Below are 23343 nucleotides of genomic sequence, written 5' to 3'. Positions count from 1 at the left end.
TGCAAATTTTAATTAAAAAAAAAAAAGTCAACTCTCCCTTCATCCTTTCAGTGGACCTTTATGCATTTTGTGGGCTGCACATTTTCACCGGTTAAATTACAAAGTAAGAAATTTTCAGATGGTCTTGATCTTCCTGGTAACAAAGGATGAAGCACAAAGAGTCTTTAAGGTATATGTAGGCAGATTTGGTGAACATGATAAAATCTTTGCCATCTGCCAGGATGGGGAGGACTGCTTGCTGCATCCACGGGCTGGCCGCGCTTGCTGCAGGCCCCTGCCCTGCCGCCGGCTCTGCAGCGGCACCTCAGCATCTCAGGGGACGAGTCAGGGCCCGGGTCCACCCAGGGAGTCCAGGGAGCCCATTGGGGTGGCAGTGGACAGGCAGGCGATCCCTGCCGGCCGGGATCTTGTGTGTTTTTTACCACGTGTAAGACTGGAGAAGTGATAGGTTCTAGGGGAGCAAGTTTCTTCTGGTATTTGGCAATTAGATTAGTAAATTATTCCCGCGCTTGCATGTTGCTCTGCTTTGCCTGAAAGCACATCACTTTGTATAATTTCCCCCCAAATTGCTCCCATGGTGATGACGGGGGAGTGCTCTCCCTGGGCGCCTCTGTGAGATGTTTGTGTTGGGAGTAGCATGTTCTATAATGTAAATGAATAGAGGCGGTAACTTAATAACTTAAGACGTTAGAAATGTGCAGGGTGTCTTAGGAGGAAAGGTTTTCCTTTCAGCTCCTCCACTTCAGTGTTTGCATTTACTGAAAGTTTTCCATGGATCTGTACAGTGCCACAACAGAGGAACGATACGCCTGAAACCTAGATATTAATGGCAGCTAAACATGACTTACTACGCTTTTACCTGAGGATCGTTACGGGTTACATTTCAAGTAATCCAAGAAAACTGGTACCAAGGTAACTTGGTACTGCAAAATACATTATTTATTTATATTCGATATTGGTACAAATAATTTCCTTCTGTATTTTTTATGTGATGATAAAATATTCAGCTTAAATTTATGACTAATCTCTGGTTTTCAGTTTTTCATTCTTCCTAAGCATGCCAAATAACTACTGCAATTCACTAAACAGGAAACAGTTTGCATTGTAAATACAGACCTACCATCGCATGCTTTAAAACTGTTATAAAAATGTAATATTTAAGCTACAGTGGCACAAGATAGGAGAAAAATCACTGTTTGCAGGATCGCTATGTAAGATAGAGTAAGAAATAATTAAGATAACTTTGAAGTCCTACTTATAGTATCATCATCATAACCTTCCTAACTGATTAAAATGATCCTCTAGATTTCTTTTTAAACCATATTTCATATCATTTCTTGCTTTCTGCAATAATGTGGTCTTACCTTCTAAACAAATATGCTCAAAAAGTCCACCAAGTGGAAGATTGATTTCATCTTATGTTGATCCCTATCTTTGCATTTTAATTAAAAATCACACACAAGTGTTTTTTTCCATAACTAACTATTGTGGTTTTTTTTTCCCCTAGTAGGCAAAAACTTCTGTCAGGGCTTACCTCAGGTAGTGTAGCAGCTGTGAATATGCCCCACTGATCTCATGGAAAAGCTGGATAGGAGACTAACATGTCATGAAAATAGCTGAGGATGAGGTTTAAAGATAAATATTTCTATAATTTGTTGGAATTGGGGAAGTGAAATGTGCAGTTCTGAAGATAGTGACTGATTTGTAGACTCAGTACACTAATTAAAAGGCATTAATCCATGAAATGACAACACTAGAAAGAACTGTTTTGTACATGAGCCTGGGAATGCTGGAGTCCTGTTCTCAGATAATGGCAGAATTTTATATATACAGCATACAAAATTCTACAAATATACAAAAGTCAAGAATAAGTTTAAACAAGAAGCAAATGAAGGATTATTTTTTTATGGCATGAAACATCCTGGGAGATATTCTGCTATAAACTGTAGGTTCAGGTGCAAGACAGAAGGAAACAAAAAGTTTTAATTTGTTCTTTCCTTTTTCTTTTCATTGCTTTTTTTTGTTTAGATGGCTGTGTTAGAACCCATCTAAGAAACTACAACAGAAAAATCAAATCGGTTTGAATATGAGCAGAAAATTACTTCAACTTTTCTAGAATTTCTCCTAACTAAATTTTTTTCTCAAATCGATGTAATGTCTTGGGATTTTCATGCTTTGAGACTTATCTGTAGAATAGAATTTTCTTCATATAAATGCTTTTGCATTGGATAAGTTACATAGCTTTCTTATGTCCTCAGACAATAATGTCAAAAGGTGAGGGCCATCAGAAAAGAAAAAGAACACATTCTTGATGTGCATTTACACTGCCTCCTGTATTACATCTATATTCCTAATTCAGCAATGACTTGGGTAGATAACAAGATAACATCTAAATGAAAATAACCGAATAAATCTTTTTTAAATTACTTCAGTTTGCTTTTGAATGCAGAAAAGTAGAACTTAAATTCTGTATGTGTAATAAAATACTAAGCCTGTATAAAGTAAAACAATAGTAGTGCTCTTTGGGAAGAACGAGAAGCTGTAAAAACCCCCAAATGAAGAAATTTTTAGATGTTTAAGGAGACAATAGTTGGATTCTTTAAAGTTTTACTTATTTATTTGTTGTTTCTTCACTAAAATTACTTTTGTTGACTAAACTAAGTGGATACTATGTCCTCAATTTTTTTCCTGATAGACATTTAAATATCTGCTAATGTTCCTGAAGCTACAATTTGCTTGTAATCTTCCATCTGTTTCAAAATCATTGTAAACACATACCATCCGATTGTGAGCTGTTATAAAAGTATCACATGAAGTCAGTGGAGCTGTATAGACTTTATTCAGATGAGAATCTGACTTGTGATAGTTGTATCTGAAATTTTCCTGAACCTCAAATCATGTTTTCACTATGTAATTGCTATTTTTCATCATTCTGATTGCATGTTGATATTAATTGCCTAATTTTGGCTGAAGTTCATGTTCACAGTTATGTAAAAAAGCATGCATGCAATATGGGTGTGAACTTTACAAAAATGTTTAATCAAAACTCCATTTTTAAGATACTTCTCTAGCAATAAGATTACAAAAAGAAAGGCTTTATTTTTAATATTTTACTCATCTTGCCAGATTCCTTTAATTGTGACAGAGTCCATTGTACGTGAGATCTTTGCTCATTGCCAAGGAAAGATGTATGACAGGGAGTGCTGTAGGTCAAAATCAGGGCTATAAATAAATCTTGTGTCTGTACTTACTGATTAGAAAGGTCAAACTTGGTGTTGCCCGCGTGCAATGTCTTTTGCCTTGAAAGGCTCTGCCTTTTCAGCTGCCTTGTTGGTGAAGTTCTCTGTGATGCCCTACCCAAAGACCAGGGTCTATATCTTTTTTTTTTTTTTTTTTTGAAAGAATTGTTCCACTGCATTAGTAGCCATAAACCATACATATAAGTGGGCTAGAGAGAATGGATATGATGGAGATAAATAATTTTACTTTATTCTAAAGGATTTTATTTATTTTACTGTTTTTAGTGTAATCTGTGTATGTATATTACAGGTAAAAACCAGGATAAGATAATAGCTAGAGAGGAAAACTAAAGTGTTTAAATTTGGCTTTGCTTGATAGTATTTCTCTATGGTCAATTGGGAAGTTATAGCAAAGTTGGATTCATGGTATTGTCTCTCGATATCTAATTTACTTTGTAATAGTAAGTTTGTAAATAAACCATTAAATGCTGACTCTGAGCAGATTTCCTGTGTGCTGGGTTTCTTTAGCTGTAAGTGTCTGCAAAGGAAAATTGTTGGTTGGTTGGTTTGTTTGTTTTTAAGTATACAGTGTAGGAAATTGCTCCTAGAAGCATTTAGCAATAAAATCTTGCTATTTCAATTCTCTTCCCAAATATGTTTTATAATATCCATAACTCACCTCTCTGGATTTAACCCAAATACACTGGAAACCTGGCACTGACATTCAGAGTGCTTTCTTTGATGTGACAAATATACCAAAGCAGATGATTTCATTAGCACCAGGGCTGTGCACTTTGTTACCTTAGATGTCAGTCTTCATGGTCTGACACCAGTCATAAGACTGGTATCGCTGTTAAGCTGTAGAAAATCCTGGTGTCAGGTTCATAAGGCTCTGAAAGTAATAACACTCCTCATCTGCTTTATGAAGAATATACAGGCACTCAGAGTTTTCTGTGAATAGATTTCAGTAGATAAAATACAGAACTTGGAGAGCTGAGTTACCATCCTCAGTAATAATTGTATGTTAACACCACTCTGCCGTGAAACTTAAGTCAATTAATCTGTTTCTGTTCCCCTCAACTGTAAAATAGGATAGTAGCTCATAACCACATTCATAAAACTCTTTATATTAAAAGCACCATGTGTGTTAGTAATAGAGTACTTAGGAAAATATTCGTCATTCCTGTAAAGAATATGGAAGAAATCTTGCATGATCAATATCTTATTTTTAAAATCATAAGCTTTTCTGTCAGCAGGAATTTGTGCATTCTGTGCCTGATGTACATAAGTCCTGTTGTCACTACTCATCAGGAATAAATAGTGAAGTAAAATGAAAATAAAGAATTATATAGCTGACTGTATGTACTTTGATACTCAAATAAATGTGATGCAAATCTAGAATATAGCACTCAAAAATAAATTTAGCTCTTACTTCAACATGGCAAAAATAAACCTATAGAGACCTTCTGTTTGTGCCAACAAAATATATTAATGTGTTGCCTGTTTTTGATAGTTGTTATTAAAATAATAGGCAACTGCATTTATGTTATATAAAATGTTATGAATACGATAAAAGCCCAAGACAAATATTAGAAATAAGTCTGTGTCCCTCAGGAAGGCCATGTAGCTACCAGTTAAGGAATTTGAGGCCATTGTTTGAATTTACTTCCATTTAACTCCTTTAATGAGGACACAAGCAGCTTGCTAGTGGTCCCTGGAGTATCGTTCCGTTAATTCTACATCGGGCATCAATGGACTGTGATCTGAATGTTGCATGAATAGTAGTGAACTCAATGTATGGGTACAATAAATCTGGTCTTCCAGAGTTTGACAGCTTCCACCAAAGTCAGATGAACATGTGGAAGCTAAATATCTCTCAGAAATAAGGTCTGGAAATATAGTGCTTCTTATTTATTTATATACACAGCATGTGCATTGCAATTTATTTTCACTGTAACTTTAAAAATTGCTATGAATTTACTGGTTCACACTAAAGTTTTGATGTATCTAAAATGACATGCTGGAGATGAGTTGCTTATCAGTGGGCAGCTATCTCTAGGGAGCTTGTGCTTCATCGGAAAGTAGTGATTTGACTTATTGTTGTCTTATTCAAGTGACCAAACAGTCAGAAATTTCCTACATAAATATATGTGTCATTTTTTTGGCAACTATTTTAATTATCTGTGGTACTTACTGATAGTCAGTGTTGTTTATTCATGATATGAATAAAATGAGGCTAAGAAGGTTCCTTGAATGCAGTGAAAGTTTGGTAACCACAGTGGACCTGAGATAGCAGAAGAACTAGAGAGTATCTTTTTCAGACTAGTCCAGAAATAGTAATCTTTCACTGTCTTTGATATTCCAGGATGTGATGTCCACGTTCTTCCAGTTTGGGGCTTCCATCCAGCAGGAAGCCATTGTCATGCTGAAGATCATGCAGGATTATGACTGGCACGTGTTTTCTCTGGTGACCACTACCTTCCCTGGCTATCGAGACTTCATCAGTTTCATTAAGACCACAGTGGAAAATAGTTTTGTGGGCTGGGACATGCAGAACATCATTGTACTTGATACTGCCTTTGGAGATGCCAAGACCCAAATCCAGCTGAAGAAAATTCATTCATCCGTCATCCTGCTATACTGTTCCAAGGATGAGGCTGTCTACATACTGGATGAGGCTCGTTCTCTGGGCCTTACTGGCTATGATTTCTTTTGGATAGTTCCCAGCCTGGTTAGTGGTAACACAGAAATTATCCCTAAGGAATTTCCTTCGGGACTCATTTCAGCATCTTATGACGAATGGGACTACAGTTTAGAAGCTCGGGTGCGGGATGGCCTTGGGATTATTGCCGCGGCTGCATCAGCCATGTTGGAAAAATACTCCTTCATTCCTGAAGCAAAGACTAGCTGTTACGGACAACCGGAGAAAAATGACCGGCCGTCTCACACATTGCACAAGTAAGGCTTGTATTGCTGTTCTGTTTTGTTTTTTTCTCCCCTACGTAACCTTGGTAGTTTTTCATTTTAGTGCCTCTATATTTTTCCTTGAAGGAGAATAATGTTTTTTGTTAATCCCATCATGCCCTTTTTAAGCAATGATTTTCAGATGCTCCAAAGGAATGTGCAATAAGGCTTGTTGCATTGCTTACTGTGCGCACAGAAATGTGTTTATGTTCTGTGGAGAACAAATACTACTTGGTCTGATGGAGAAGATGGCAGAAATCAGTCAGTCCTAGAGGATACGAAACTGAGTTAATAAAATCATGCCATTGTTTATCTCAACTGTGAGGTAAAATTGCCAAAATGCTGTGGAGGTCTTGCCTGCGTCTGTGCAACTCCCACTTGCATCTGAGGAACCTGGTAATATTTTAGAAGAAAAGAGATGTGCAATGTTTTTTTAAAGGTCTCCCTGGAAATTATAGAAGTATGAGATTAGTTAGGCAGCTTTTATCACCTAAGAGCTGAAATCTGTCACTTCTGCTTGTGAGGATTTCATTTTTGTCACCTCTACTAGAATAACTGTAAAAATTAATCTGCATTAATTCAAGTTGATATGGATGTTTTCTCAAAACACTTCATATGGGAACAACCAAGGTTTAAATCAGGATTCTTTGCTCTTTTTTTTTTTCTTTTTAAATTAGCCCTTTGATGTGGTACTCCTCATTACTTGTATTTAAAATGTTGCAGAATACATGCTGTGCAATAAGATATTTCTTTATCTGGTTTGTGAGAGGGAGTAAAGGGAATCTTGCACGTTTGTGGTATAGCTCTTTACAATATCTTGTATGGAAGATACTGAGCAGTATTTATGCAATCTATTTGAACTGAATATTGCAGATGAAACTTTTCCTATAGAAAAGTAGGATGGAATTGACACGAGGAAACTCGGTGCTGATTTCATGTAAGAGTATGCGCATACTTAGATTAGGAGTTGACTGCTATATGATGTCCTAAACGAGTAATTTTTTTCCATGAAAATGGCATCTTTATGTATAGCATTCTTCATATGCTCTCTTCAGTACCAAGTACTGCTAAGTGAATGGATTTTAATATTTCATACATGTATTTCATAAATAGTGTGACTAAACTTTTGGGAGACTTGCAGAGTCCTCCTTAGAGAGGACTTGTCTTTAGTATGATGTTTCCACTCTATTTTTTGTTTGTTTGGTTGTTTTTGTTTCCCCTTTCCTATTTCTAAGCCTTTGCTTCTGCAGCTGTAGAAAATCACCAGCGGAGCAGCAGAAAATCTGCGCTTCTTCCCTTGCTGGCCACCTGCCGCGGGCAGCGAGGGGCTGCAGCTCTGGGGGGCTCCGCTCCCACGTAGCTCCGGGCAAGGCTCGTTTGTCTCAGGGCAGAGCACTTGAGAGGCAGTGCCAGGATCTGCAATGACTCTGTGATGCTTAAATAGTTCTTTTTTTCTCAATGCAAGTGATGAAAACGACAGAAAAATGAAAGTAAAAGCCATAGCATCCCATTAACTAAAATGCTGTGCCTTAAGAGTGGAATCTATACAAACAGAGAAGTAGTCTAGTATTAATGTCTGAACTCCAGTTTCTGTGAATGCTGAATTGTATTCTGTTGTCAGTTAGAAATGAAGAACAGGGCTTGTGAGTGTCAGGGCAGTGAGATTAGACTTCAGCAGGAGATTCTGCAGTGTGCAGCGGATGAGGCGTGTGGAAGTTATTATTAACAAAAGAAGTCGTAGTATAGTGCGCTGTGTTAATAAAGTCACTTTGCCACGCAAGACCCGCTGAGCTGTGAAGTGGGCATACTGTTCCTGTGCAGGAGATTCTGTAAGCTTCTCCAACACCACAAGAACAAGAAACAGGCTGTTTTTAATTTAGAAATGTCAGAATTACACTAAAATGAATAAACTTTAAATAGTCCTTCTTATATAACTCCCCAAGACTATTCTTGTCACATATAATCTGTAAGAAAAGCAAGTATATACAAGCATTTGGCACTGTTAAGTAATCTCTGGGAGCTGACCAGTCTCTCCATGCCTAGGTGAATATTCCCTTCCCTCACCGCTAAAATATGGGTTTCTTTCTTACATGACAGTCTAAATCTCCACTACAAATCAAAGGCTAAACTGGGATTTTGTACTGAAATGTAATCTTCAGTTTCAGGCCACAGAAATTGTATTAAGAAGCAAACTTGAGCAAAGGATTTTGGGGCTAAAATAATTGTAAATAGATGATGGACCTAAGATCTGCTGTAGCGTGCCTTGCTGTCAGGGCTGGGGATCAATGCCAGAGAATGAGATTGCACGACGGATGCTGCAAAACCAAGGTCAAGAATGGAGCAGAAAAGTGAGAGGATTTTAGGCTCCATATATTATTTTGACAGTCTTATTCAGCTTTAAACCCAGAATAGTGTTCTAAGCATACTCCATAGTAGCTGATTTGCTCATAAATGAAGGGAGGTAACACTTTACATGCTGCTTCCCGCACTTAGATAGTGACTCTATTTATGAAAAAAATTGTTAATTTTATGAATTCTCTATTTATGAAGAAATTCCACTACGTAAAGAAAGCTATGAATGAAAAGCTCCTTGTCCCTCTTTCTATATCAGATCCTTTGAGTATTGAATTGGCTTCAAATTGTGTGCTTCAAAAAATACATATATTATCCTTCACCTGCCACTGCAATTCTAAAATGCTTTTATTGACTTTCTAGACTCAGCAAAAATGCAAATTTCCTTTAGTTTATTGGAAAGATCTGATCAATCTTCATTTCTGATACACGTGGGAAGACTAGAGTGTTTCCCCATGAATAAAGGATTAAAAGTAAAATCTAGTGTTTGTTTTCAACAAATAAATAAAAAAAAAAGTGTGTGTGTGTGTGTGTGTGTGTGTGTGTGTGTATATACACACATATATAGGTTCAGATCTAGATTTTACCTGACCTAATAAGTAGCTGAGGGTTGCATCAACAGTCTGCATTTGCTGAGCCCACTAATTTGCTAGCATCTTCTTTTCCCATCTGTGTAACACCCGGATCCCAAGACAGAAAACGATCATTGTGTGAAATACTGGCACTAATGCAGCAGAATAGATAGAATTAGCAGTTCATTAATGCAATATCTGTTGAACAAACACACTCTGTCTCTCTATCAAAAAAGGAAAACATCTAAGCAAACAAACAGCAAAACAAAATAATGCTGCCAGTCGTCATGGAAAATTCTGCTCCTTCATGAATAAAAATGCTTCTACTTTGTCTAGTTCAGTCCTCATGTTGTGTATGAAAGTCGTAACCCTGGGAGAACCATTTCACAAACACGCTTCCAAGTTTTCAGCCTCAGGGGTCAGGATGACAAAGCTGTTGTCCCGTTGTCCTCCTGAAAAGCAAAGAGGCACGTCTGTCCATAGGTGCAGCCATTTGTTGACTCCGCTGTGGTTACCTTTAGTCTCATTTGATTTACGACTACAAGGAAATAACATGCAGGATTTGGATGCTCATGTTACTTTTGGTAGTGAAGCTGTAGGCTAGGAAGGTCCCCAAAGTGTGCTCGTGCTCTGGGCAGGCTGTAGTTTCATATTCTTCCCAGCCGTGGGCTCCTTTACTCATCACCACCCAGGGAGTCGGAGACGGGAAGGCCAAAGCAGGTTTTTCTTGCACAAAGGCGACTCTCTTGAGTACGGATCCTTTGAGCTCAGGGCCAGATATGATCGTATTAGCTGATCCTTCCCAGAATGACCCTGTTTTAAGAATTCCTTTGGGAAGCTGAGCCCAGTGGGAGCCGTGTTCGAAAGGTGCAAGCTGCTGTTGCTGTCTCTCCACGGCTGTTTTCTCGTCCTTGCTGTTGTGCTGCTGTTAGCTTGTGTGGTGGCTATGAAGCAACCCTTTCCTCCCATGGCGAGGATATGCTGCCTGTCAAGGCCTGATATTCATTCATCTAGTTCAATATTTTGATTCCAGTTTTTAGCACTGACGGATAAATTTTCCTCTTTTTCTTTTGAGTAAGATCGAGTATCACATGGACACAATGGTTTGATGAATAATCCAGCAAATCTGTTGAATGTTTTCATGCATACAGATCAACAGCCAATTTACAGCATATTTGTTCATTTCATTAAGTCCTGTCAAAGGCTTAGGAAAAGCAAGTATCATCTGCTTTTTTGTATGATTGAAGATGCATCATTATTTAACTAATTATATATGAAGCAAAATGCTTTTTCACTGATAACATGCTTGCTCTGCAGAAAAACAAATACTATTTACATTCACCTAACACTCTCCAGGTTCTTCTGTTGTTATTTCCCATTTTTGTGATTCCGCTGTGCTTTAATGGGACTTGTTGAGTGTCCATAGGAGCATGTTGCATGTAGGGTGATGGTCGGAGACTGTCACCCTAGTTTTAGAAATCACATACACTGCTTACATGTTATGGAGGCAACCAGCTAATTTGGTTATATTTTCAATTTAGGATTTAATTTCTGGTAACTCTAATGTTGAATAAGTTTCAGTTTTTGAACGCTATTAAATTTCTTTTTCCCTGTTCTTTGCTACTGCATATGCTGCAAGACTGGGCTTTTTGGAAACAGAAATCCAAACAAGGATGACTTACCTAAATGGTTAAATGCATGACTAAAGCTGTAGGCCACTAGCTGAGCACTGAGGATATACAGATGTGAAGAGCAGCAGATTTTCAGTGAGAACAGTATATTGAGGTGAGGGTCTTAAGTTGAGCACCAAACTATCAGTCCTACCAAGCTGTAATGTTAGCAGCTGATTTCAGACATCCTGTATGACAAGCATTTATTATGATCAACATGAATAAATGAGTAAGATAATCAAGAAAAATCTTTGTCAGTGGCAGGAACTCACCCCAATTTGTTTGTGTGGGGATAACTTCTGGTCAGGAGACACAGTAAAGTATTTTAGTGATGTGATCGGTAGACAATGATATGCTAAGTGTAACTTACTGCTGAGGAGTGTATTTTAAACACTAAAAACTAGATATTTGCACTTCTATTAATTTATGTGCTGCAATTGCCCTCTTCTGTAGTATGAGGGCATTTTCTGTATAGTTGCATTAATCAGCTAGAATTCAATTAATGAAACTGTTGTCATGTTCCTCTGAAAGTAAAACTAAACTTCGCCAGCTACAAAATAGGAAATATAAAAAAAAACCCTCTCCACTCAAGAGACATGATGCTGGTTTACTAATAAAATCATTCAAGAAATTATAGAAAATATATATCACAATTTTCTCCCAGCTTAGGTCAGTTTAGGAAGTAGAAGGTACCAAGCAGTTACTGTAGTAGGGTCTCTTAGAACACTTTCCTCATTTTGTGATACCATAAAAAAGGAAAGAGCAAACATAGCCTCTTTTCTGGAAGCTGAGCGCAGCAGGGCTTTCAGGGCTGAAAGCTGTCCTTGAAATTCAAATTATAAAAGTGAATGGTCTTGGAGATGGTGTTGCTGCAGATACCTTCCCCTTGCAGAAGACCCGTCAGGCTTCATACAGAAGACAGTTCCAACTGTTTCTTAGGTGGTGAACCAAAATTTAAAAACATTGGATCTTTTTGTGAGATGTGATGATGATGATGATAATAATAATATCATCAGCTCACTAAACCTTCTGCTGGTTAAAGTTATGCTAGTCTGTGGCAACCTCTCAGGCAGCAGGGCCCTTTCTAATTTTGGCCTCTCCTTCCCACATTTTTCTTTTCTTTTCTCTTCTCTTCTCTTCTCTTCTCTTCTCTTCTCTTCTCTTCTTTTCTCTTCTTCTTCTTCTTCTTCTTCTTCTTCTTCTTCTTCTTCTTCTTCTTTTTTTTTTTTTTTAGTATGGTTCTTCAAGGGTTTTGCTGCTGATCTGGCAGAATTGGGGCAAAATGACTCTTCCAGACCTGGTGGCAACTAATGCTTTAAGGCGCAGCTGGCAGGAGGTACAAGTAGTTGGCATGTCATTCCTTTTTCACAGTCACTGAGCATATTGTTCCCAAAATTTTATTCATGCATGCTGGCTCAAGGCCTAGGAATGCACAGCTCCAGGAGCAGGGTATTACAGCTGAGTTATAGTCAGGAGAGTGATGGCCAGGGAAAGTGGAGGAGGAGGGGACAAGAAGAGGAAGAAGAGGCTCACTCTTTGCATCACTGGGAAAGATTTGAAGTAAAAAAACATCCTACAAAGTCTAAAATATAAAATTGTGTTCAAACAAAGCTTCAGTTTGAAATATGCATCACTACCTTGTTTAGTACTAATCTATTCCAAGATAACACAAAAAGAATTATTAAAGAATCAGGTTACAGGATTTTTTTGTCTTATATGTACTTACCACACATTATATCCTCTACATTCAGAGTTTCTTGAGTTAATCTTAAAGATGTCTTTAGGAGGTCTGTTTCTTAATGATAAGATTTTTTTTGGTATTAATGAGTAAGTATCTTCCAAATTTCCACCATAAGACTGTAATAAGGAAGTTCAGCAATTCATAGCCTCAACAAGAGAAAGAAAAAAAAGATAAAACCTGGATTCACTCCTGCTTTTTTTAGGTACACTACTGGATAAATGCCAAGCCCAAACAGGCTGACTGACTAGATTATTAAAATGGTTGGTTCATACTGTTTGGAGAAAAGTGAAATATCATCAGATGATGTCTTGATTGTGAGGTATTTCAGCTGCTTTAAATCTTGTTTTGGAAATCCTTTCTCTGGGAAAAGAGGGGGAGAGTTTCTTTTATGAAACCTCTATTTCCCAAAGTCTCCACTGTTTCTCTTCACTGCCTGCAGTTGTCACGGGTTTGAAACACTGCCTCGTGGTGAGGGAGGCGCCAAATAAAAAATGATAGTCCCCAGCGACGGCCCCTGAGAAGTTTATCAGGTTTGATGATCAGGTCGGGGCCGCAGGGCAAGGAAGGGATTGAGTCTGAGCTTTGGTGAGTAACGAATCCAGAGAGCTTTTGCTCATTGAAGCAATCAGATCCTGTGCTTTATTTCACAGGTCTAATAACTGCGCTGTGGTGTTTGGGGGCAGCTTAGCAGTACTGTGTTTTCATTAATGCCTTCCCTTACCTACGACGTTTGCCCCAGGCAGTGGCCTGTTTGGGAGCTGGGTCCCGGGGAGGCTGCGCCCCGGTTATAACCCAGGCGTGCTTTGGGTTGTTATCCCAGCAGCGGCTCTGTTCCTGAGCCCTGCGAGTCCTGCGTTCCTACTTGGAAAGGTCTGAGCTAGCATTATAAAACAGAAAACGAAGGAGCAAACGTGAGCCTCGGAGCAGCCGGAAGAAGGGACCACTGATTACCCAGCAGGACAATTTGCACTTCCTATGTCTAAACTTGCTTTTAAAAACACGTGTGTGCTGTGAGCTTGTATGGACCTGTTTTGTTTCTGAAGGAGTAGCCTCCACGTCGTGTACAGCCTCTCCATCGTTAGCACCTACGTCAAGTCTCTGCTGTGGGTCGCTGCCCCGTGGAGCTGCAGAGGAGCGAAGCCCTGCGGGGGCCCGGGGTGGTGCGAGCCCGAGACCAAGCCTGAGCCCGAGCCCGGCGGCCGCCAAGTGCCCGGGTTTTGCAGCTCGGGGCAGAGCCGGTGCCTCCCGCAGTCGCTGCCCGGCCCTCCGAGCGCGACGCTGTGAAGTGGCAGCCCTGGCAGGTCGCCCCAGGACGCTTGTCCCCTGTATGTTCAGCTGCCTGCTGCTGTTTCGTTGCAAGAGGAGATTGGTGAAGGTGGGGGCTTAAAACTTGGCAGCAGAGAAACCAAAGCATCTTTTTTCGTAGGAAAAGGTGTTACTGTTACTAATCTTGGGCTCAGTTACTCTATTTGACCCTAGCACAGACATTTTCTAATTCATATGCCAGTTTGGATGGATTGAAAGAAAATAAGGAAACATGAAATAGATAAAAATGGAGGAAACATCAAAGCAAACATGAAAAAGGGAGGGAAAGAAGAGATATTTAAAATTTTTTTTGTGAAAGCATTTTTCATCATATGAATTATCTTTATTTAAAGGAATTATATTAACTAAATTATGTGCATTTATTTTTAAGGGATCAAAGAATTAGAGTTCTAATTCCTTGCATTGCTCCAAGGACTTCCTGTGTATGTGCACACATATGCATGTACACACACATATACACACACACATGTGCATGTACACATGCATGTACACCCACACACGTACACACACACTTGCCAGCTTTTGAAATCCAGGTCTTTTGTAGATGACCTAATTATGGTGGCACAACAGCAATACAAATGTTTACATATTTGTAAAAGTATTTTCTTAAATATGACATCTTTTTAATGCTGTGATCCTTGCATCTTTTTAGAATGGTATTTCAGTTTTATTTTATGCATAAGTAGACCTGTCTGGCCTCAGCAAGTGCAGAATGACACTGCTTCAGTGCTTAGACTAGTTTCATCCTGGGTCTACAGTAGCATTTCCTCATGGCTGTGGAATACTTTTGAGGGGTGACTCCAGAACACATTCCATAATTTTGACTTATTTTCAGTCCCATGTATCTCAAAAATGTGCAGTCTCTTTGCCTTCTGGCCAGGTTTTGCAGCTTGAATTTCCCTTTGAAAAGCCAGTTGATTGAGCAGCTGGTTCAAATGCTGTTTACTGGAGAGAAAGTTACCGTGAAAAGGAGAACTGAAGAGATAAGTCTTGTGGTTTGCTACTGTTTGTGGATGACCAGCAGTAAGATCAGCTTGCTCTAAAGGAGAAAGAAACTGTGAAAGTGTAGTAGTGCTTCAGGGTCTTCTGGGACCCAGGTGGATGGGTGGGCGGTTGGGCATGATCATGTCCATGGCGAGGACAAGGATGGGAGTGTTTGGAGGATGTTCCCTGTCACGGCATCCCAGAAATACAGCGTGCAGGACAGTGCTACCATGTTATGACTTCCCTGAGCACCGTTGCTAGCAAGGGTCCGGAGGACAACATTGAGACATAATTTGCTTTTTATAGCATTGAAATGCTGTGCAATATGTTGTGCTTCCATTCTGTCGCTGCTTGTTTTTTGTTACAGTGCTCACATCCCCCAGAGAAGTTTAGGAAGCTGGGGGGAGGATTACTCTTCGTTTTGAAAGAAAGTGAGCTTTATAACTTACAGTTGGTATTTCCTTAAAAAAAAAAAAAAAAAAAAAAAAAAAAGCTTGCCACAGAATCCACTACATTGTCTTTCTTTTGCTCTCAAATCCTTGCATCTGTTGTGCATCTTGCATATACATATATGTATGTAAGGGAAACACTTGTGCATCTTGCATACAGAATATACATTAAACATCAAAAGAAATTCTATAGGTTGGAAACATGTTTTCTGTTGTGTAACTTGGAAGCAAAAAGTCACAAAGATTCTACTTCAGGAGTGGTCAGAGCATTTCTGATGTTTTAACTGTTTTTACCCAGTGTAGCAAGTCCTTACTAAACCTCTTTGGGGCAAGGAAGGCCCATGTCTTCTGTAAGGAGATGAGCCAGAAAGGTGCTTGTGTTCCCCATAGTGCCCTACCAAATGGTCTTCTAAAAACTGAGGTAGTACTCTGACCCTTTGGCAAAGTATTTCCCTCATTTGTTAGTGGAAAATGGTGTCAATGAAGTTGTAGGATAACATTTAAAGGATCAGAAAACCCACCTTGCTTAAATGTGTTCTGTCTCTCTGGATAGTAAGAATTTTGACTCAGATAAATATTGCACAGTTTTGGCATTAATCTGAAACTTTATCTGGACTACTTCTGTGTCTATAAAAATTAAGTTGGAAATATTGAGAGCAGTTTGTAACCTTGGTGGTTCAAAGGCATGCTATAAATACAACCAGGACAGTGTTCTGCCATGGCTTTTCAATGCCTCTTTTTTCAGGTTTGCTGGGAAAAGTGGCAACCAAAAAAGAATTGTACAAACATTTAAAAATGTCTTTGAAATATAGTATAGGCTTGGTTCATAGTGCGATAAAAACCTGTTTTGACTTCAATTTTGAGAATAGCTTAACTTCTGCCAAAATTCCTGTTTTTCATACAGGTACCATGCTTATTCAACACAGCAGAGGTTCAGCAAAAAGGCCCTGGGGCATGTTGCTCACAAACTCCAGCTTACAAAAGTCAGTTAAAACTTCAGTGCCATGCTATCACAAGGCCTCCTGCTATCATGCCTGTGCAAAGGTTGCAGCATTAATGAGGTATGAAAGCAAATTAACTGCTAATCCAAGGTGTATGCTAAATTCCTCCCTTAAAATAAGGAACTCAAATACTCAAGCACTTCATTAACTTAGGAACAGGAATATGCAATTCCAAAGCTATCTCAGAAGTATATTTTGACTAATTCAGAAACCGAAGATATCTTGAAGAGAATTAGTCTTGGGCAAATTTTAAACTCTTCAAGAATAACATGTAATATAAATACCTTTTCCTCACTCTTCTTAACCAGGAATAGACTATGTGCAAAAGCACAAAAGTTCTTCATTGAGGCAAGGGTTTTAGGATCTTTGCCAGTAAAAACAGGATGGGACTTCAGTCCTTCTTGGAGGAAAAATGGCAACTCAGAAGTGAATGTAGATTTTAGGGATTGGTTGCTGTGTTCCTGGTCTCAAGAACATAGGCTGTCGATGAATTTCATACAGAAGAGTGTACTTGGAAAAACAAGAATGTCTTTGATGTTCTTTTTTTATTGCTACACAATTGAGAAACTGGGGTAGCTCAGAATGCGTCATTCACTGATACCTTTGTATATGACTCAGACAATACAATTTTAAGAGAATTTTGGCAGATGAGTTTTTTTTTTTTTTTTAACTCATAAGATGCATTTCACTACTTAATGCCTGGTAAATTCACACAGTTTAAAAATACACACTGAATTCATTTTTTTTAATTTTAGATTTGCAGTTCATCTTTCTTGTTGGAGTGCAGTGAGCATTACTGCAACTGCAGCACAGCATCTTGTGATGGTCCCTGAATAGCTTCTGGTCTAGAGGATTTGCATATCAATTCCCAAATATGATGAGTGGTATTTGAAATCTGGGGTAGCGATCCTACCAGATTAAATAAAAGAAATGATCAACGCAAGCATAATCACTGATGGCTGTGTAATTAAGAATCTGACTGGACACAAAAGCCTTATGTAATGCAGTGCGCAATATTTGTTGCCCAGCTTTTAAGAAGAGACAAAGTTCTCAGCTTTGAGTTTTACAGATTGAAATGATTTGGATTTGGCCCCATAAGACATTATGTTTGTTGTGTGCGGGTTATTTCAGTGTGTTAATCTGAAGGTCTGTAAGAGACGGTACGTCCATGAGGGAGAGACTTCCTGAGAGAGGGTGAGAAAAGAATACAAGTAGTGCATGTTTTAGCAGTATGTCAGTGCTTTACCCTTTAGTGGCTTTTTAGAGATTTTATTCCAAAGATTCCAGTGCATTTCATTTTCAGCAGTGAATGAGCTGTGTGCTGGTTTCTTCTATGTATACACAATCAAATTCTATTTAGTGGTTTACCACGTGCTCTCAGGGTGACAAACAAGCTTTTTATTCCTAAGCAAGCTCTTTCAGTGCTCGATGAGAAATGTAATATATGGGAAATTAGTTCAATTGAAAAGGAAAGCTGTGCCAAGGGGAAAATTTTCACACCAAAAGTCTGCCACAAAATATGAGTTGTTATTATGGCTAAATTTACAAATTGCTGCCAGACTGGTACTGAATGGTGTTAATATGGTTGTTTAGGGCAGTGCACATTTAATTATTAACTGTCATGATACAATGCCATTATTTCTTTTTCTATATACTTTTATTTAAAGTGCTTCTACTACTGGGATTTTCAGGCAGCTATGTCTGTATGAAACCTTCTCCTTTGAACAGGGAACTGAATAATTTTTTGTCAGATTCAGCAGGAGACCAGACCGCTACATAAAATAGCATGTGAAACAATATCAGCATCTTGGCATAAACGTTCCAGAGCAATTTATGGAGAATACTTATAAGAACTTCTTTAATACTCTCTGAAAAGCATCTGTTTTAAGGATGGGCTGGAAAGCCAAAAGGGTTTGGTGCAAGTAGAACACGTAGCTGAAAACTTGGACTAAATTTCATTGATGGGATATGCTAAGTATACAATGGAAATCACTTGGATGGTCAATATAGCTATCATGGAGAGCATGTTATCTTTTCAAAGTGCTATGGGATCTGCAAGATGGGACTGCTGTCTTACCTCTCACCTGCAAAATAGTGCTGTCAGGTTCATATTGACCATCTGGGGGGTTGATTTTTTTTCAACATGACTGAAGAGCACCAATGCCAGTACCAGCATTTTACTCTCTTTCCTTCCATGCCTAATTTTCTTAGGTGAGGGAGTTCCAAATAATGTGCAAAATGATAGATTTTTGCAGTATCACAGTGTGGGGAGGTTGGTCTGCATACTGTAGTAGTTCAGACTCTTGGCAGCAAGTTCCCCATATTTGTGCTTTAAATAAAAGCTGCTATTTCTCATTGCTCTTTCTGACCCTGAAGCAGTGAAAACAATCTGTTCTCACTGTGAAACACTGAAGCTGTGTGGAACTGGAACAAATATAAATACAGTTATATGTTATAAATCTGTGAAAGATTATGAGAGAAAATTAACTGGGAGGAAAGTCTAGACCAAAAGAAGAGATGGCCGCAATGCTAGCATTTCTGAATCAACAAAAGGCCTTTGTTTTGGAAAACAGGCTACTTAGTTCAATGAGGAAGGGAAAACAACAGTTAGAAATTAAAAACCAATATATACAAAACAAGAAATGGAAAAACTAGGTAGTATTAGAATACTGTAAAATTAGTATAAACTCAGTCAAGACCTTCCGGGACAAATCCATGGCTAGAAAAGCTCCAGGACTCAATGGAGTTGAAGGATGTTTCCACATGGAGTACAGAGGTCCCTCCCTGAAGGCAGGTCAGGTCCGATCCACCTTTGTCTCGGAGGGCCGTGCTCCCAACGGTTCCAGCCCTGGACTAGCTTTCGTGGAGCTGCCTGCAGTCTTGTTAGCCAGAGTTCATACGTGTGCCTCGATGACATAGCCCAGGTCAGAGCGATGACTTGGTAGATATGGTATAATCATTAATAATCACCATATTGCTGCTAAGTATTTTTCTATCCTCAGAACATTCGGGTTAGCATAGCAATACAGGAGGAGAAAGGGTTGTTAGGGAAACTAAGCAAGCAATAAATACGGTGGCACTTAGACTTTTCATATGTGGGTTAATTTTAAAAAAAAGCACCCCACCATCAGTTGTTTATAACTGAAAATATTGAAGTGAAATATCATTGACTCTTTCAAAGCTTTTCTGTATGTTTTTGGCTGAAGCTAGTAGGGGAAATTATCCAAGCATTGCAAAGATACCGTTCAAAGCTGCAGTATCAGAGGGGCTGGTGGGATTCTTGGAGGTGCAAGTAGGTGAAACCAGAGTAGATACACTTACCTCTGGGTATTACAGTGGTGAGGCAATAGTATACATTGCGTACGCGTCTGATATAGACATGTTTCAAAGGTGCTGAAAAACCGATGAGGTTGTGCAAAGTGTGAAAAGATAATGCATGGAGTACACAGCGAATTGTATACAACATGGAAACTATTTCTTTAAAAATGTCTGCATTAAAAATCATACATAAATAATATTTTGCTTTTTCATCTATAAGGAATGCATAAAAATGCACAGATTCTCCACACTGCAAACCTAGGCTTTTCACAGCATTAATGGGATTTATTACATGTATTTCGTCAGTGACTCTGATGACTGAATTAGCTTGCTCGTTAACTGCTGGACAGCTCATTAATTTTTCACTGAACTTTTTTTTTTTTCCTTCTAGGTTTATGATGAATGTGACTTGGGAAGGTAAAGATTTGTCCTTCACAGCAGATGGCTATCAGGCACATCCCCGGCTGGTGGTAATAGTACTGAACAACGATCGTGAGTGGGAAAAGGCGAGTATTATCTGTTGGTAAAAGAGATGAGAGGAGACAGGAGAGAGTTGCTACAACCCTATTAATGGCAAATAGACAGATTAACGTCACAGATGTCAATAATGATATTCTGCTGTAACAGATTTGTCACAACAGTTCAGAAAAGATAATTTTACCTTATTCTATTTACCTATTCTATGTAGGTCTAAAGAGTTCTAACAGAGAAAGCAGTGTATCAGTGAAGATATGCCATGTAGATTTCAGACAGGTTTTTTGAATCACATCTTGCATTTCTTCTCACAATTTAGTGAAATAAAATGGATGACAAAAATCTCCTGAAACTTGGGCCTTAGTTACTTAAATTTGTATGATTTGCATATATGAACACAGTCCAGGAGCCCTTCAAATATTTCTTTTGTTTTCATATTTTTCAATAGTTCTTATAATAAAAGTATATTTTTTGCAAACCATGAAATTCTTTTTGAATTGGAGGATAATCCATATAAAGTATGCCTACAAATTCAGAATCTTGACTTGTGTTCTTCTGGTAGGCAGGTGATCTCCATAAATCTTTATATAGACTAAAAGGAAAATGTACTGTGGAGAGAAAATAATATTATTTTCTTAGATGTGTATTAAAGAGGCAGAGTGCAGTGACCTAGAATCTAAGCATAGTGTGGGACTGAGCCTCCACTCCAGATCTTCCCTATAGAAAATGTATTTACTGCAGCCAGGTTCTGCTACCCATTTTTATGTATTTGAAAAGAATGGAAGCATCATACTTTTGTGTATATAGTCTGAAGAGATGTATATTTTAAATCCTCTGGGTCTTAATAGGAGGGTTAGTCATATATACAAGCAATAAAAGAGGAAGTTTGTCCTGAGCATTTTTTCTTTTTTAATACTGCCACCTCAGCTCGTGATTCCTTTGGCTCTGATGTTTTGCAGGTTATCTGAGGTCTTATGTTTTAAGAACAGGTAACCTTGGAAAATATTTACAGTTTGAGAACCACCTGTATATAGCCCCCCAATTTATTTTAAGTTCATAAAATGTGATCCTGCATTATCACATTTGCTGCTGAAATCTATAAACTCTTTTGTCTCTGTATAAACTCTTTTTTTTTAGAATCCCATAAAATGTTAAATTTCACTTTGTAAGACTGCCAGACTTTTAATGACATTGAATATTAATGATAAAATATGAATTACTGTAGGATATCTAAGTAAATATGCTAGTGATACAAAAACATAAGAAGTAGTGCTAGATTATGCTATGCACTCCTGGACATTCATTTGATGCAAATTTAATTCTCTCGATAAGTTTAATCCTATCCAGATGTGTCAGTCTGAATCTTTGGAGGGTAACCATTTGCTCAGTAACCATTATGAAAATTTTTTATCCTATTTTAAAGTTATGCATATCATATATAAAGTTCTGGAGAAAAATATTATACTACATGGGGAATATTAGTATGAGGCACCAAAGGGACAAAATGGTTAAAGACAGAGTCAACATCCTTATGGAATCATAATTTCATACGTTTTATATCTTGAAACTTCTCTTAAGAGACCATTCAAAGGACAAGGGGAAATTGGTTTGATGTTTTTGAAAAATGAGCTAATAACAGCATAGAAATCCTGGCTATATGAACACACAATATTTCAAAGAAATAGCTGAGGCCTGTTTTAACCTTCAAGTGACTCCCACAGGAGAAGGGTGGATGTGGTGCGGGTTCTGCTCCGGGCGAGGGGCGGCAGCGGCAGCCGCGCACGGCCCGTCCACTGCGCTGGGCCACCGGGCTCTGCGGAGCCTCCTGCGCCCCTCCTCTGGGCAGTTTTTGGTCTGGTAAATCCCTTCCTGCTCAGTGCTCTTTTTGCAGCCTTTCTGGGGGGGAAAAAAGAGTGACTGAAGGGCGGCTGCTGCCCAGAATAATTTACGCACCTACTTCTGGCGGCCCCCTCGCTGGCTTTCGAGCCCTGTTGGTAGCAGGCCAGGCGAGTCGCTCTGGCAGAGGCAGCCCGCCCCAGCTGCAGCTTCGTGTCTGCTTCCCCAGCGTAGGGCTGTGCGACGGAGGCCAGGTTTAACTACGTCGCAGGGGAGAGGAGAAAGGTGGCCAGAACGGGCTGTCATCGCTGGAATTATTCTTGTGACCACAAGCTGATCCTTGCCTGTATGGGGGAAGACAGATAGACAAATTATCCTGGCAAGCTGCTCTTGGCCATACTTGTGCACCCCAGATTTATAGCAGCAGAGTTTCATTATGCACTTTAGAAATAATAGAAAAGTTCCTCTGACTTAGAGACATAGAAAGGTCCTTGCCCAACCCAGCAGTTTTTTCAAACCTATCTGTAATGCCATCTTTATGTGTTTTTTCAAGTCTCTTTTCTCACTCCACATCTCTTAGCAAATTTCTTTCTTCTCTTTGTTTCTTTCTCCTTGTGGTAGCTGCTCTGCTCAATTTTAAAACTGTCTAGGTTGGAGATTGTCTGAGATCCAATGTTTCCTGCTTTGAGTTTTCAGACAGGTGCATGCTTTTACTTCCAATTACATTATTTCAATGAGTTTCACAGATTTGTTCTATTGAAGTTTTATTAAATAGCCTCAATCCTATATGGAAAACATCAAGTCTAGTAAAATCTAGTAAAATGATTCACTTGTGTGAAAAACTGATAATGCAACAGTCTGCTAATCCTTGTAACTAATGTACATAGAAATTGCAAGTAGTTATTATTTATTTACCCAATCTTCTCTTGAAAATACAAGATTTAATATGAAAACTCAATTCAGTTTCCTTTGGCTTTAGTATAATAATCTGCTTTTACTTAAATACAATTTTTCCTTGGTCTCAAAATTGACATACTTGTCTCAAGGCTTGAGGTTATAGAAAATCCATTAAACCATAGTCGAAGAGCATACATCTTACCCTAGGAAAGTAAGTTCCTTTTTCCTGTACAAATGACCCAACATCAAAACTTTGAAATGGAAACTTCCCACATAAATGGGGTTGACTGAGAGATTTGTCCCATTCTGAAAAAAGCTGGTTGGCTGATAATAGTTTGGAGACTGCAGATCACTTTTGGGCATGTTCAGCAGGCATCCAGCAAGATATTTTGACAAGCAGCTGCTCAAACTTCTGACATCAACATTCATATTCTTTCTGCTAATCTTGACAGGCAAAGGGGCTGCTGTTCTCAGGCAAGAGATTTTTAATAAGACAAGTTTAATGTGCGTGTTTCAATGA

At 38.7% G+C, this 23343-nt stretch overlaps 1 protein-coding gene across 1 annotated transcript in view; it reads left to right on the top strand.

The window, feature by feature from the left end:
* The window catches only part of GRIN2A (glutamate ionotropic receptor NMDA type subunit 2A), a 185914-nt gene that overhangs the window by 103167 nt on the left and 59404 nt on the right, over positions 1–23343 (top strand). The window contains exons 3-4 of the mRNA XM_067305993.1: positions 5605–6197; positions 20008–20122. Coding sequence (XP_067162094.1) covers positions 5605–6197; positions 20008–20122 — 708 coding nt within the window. The remainder of the gene's footprint in view (positions 1–5604; positions 6198–20007; positions 20123–23343) is intronic.

This window comes from Apteryx mantelli, chromosome 16 (genome assembly GCF_036417845.1).
Source record: "Apteryx mantelli isolate bAptMan1 chromosome 16, bAptMan1.hap1, whole genome shotgun sequence".
Lineage (NCBI taxonomy): Eukaryota > Metazoa > Chordata > Aves > Apterygiformes > Apterygidae > Apteryx > Apteryx mantelli.
The sequence above is the reverse complement of the archived record's forward strand: the minus strand, read 5'-3'. Positions and strand labels throughout refer to the sequence as shown.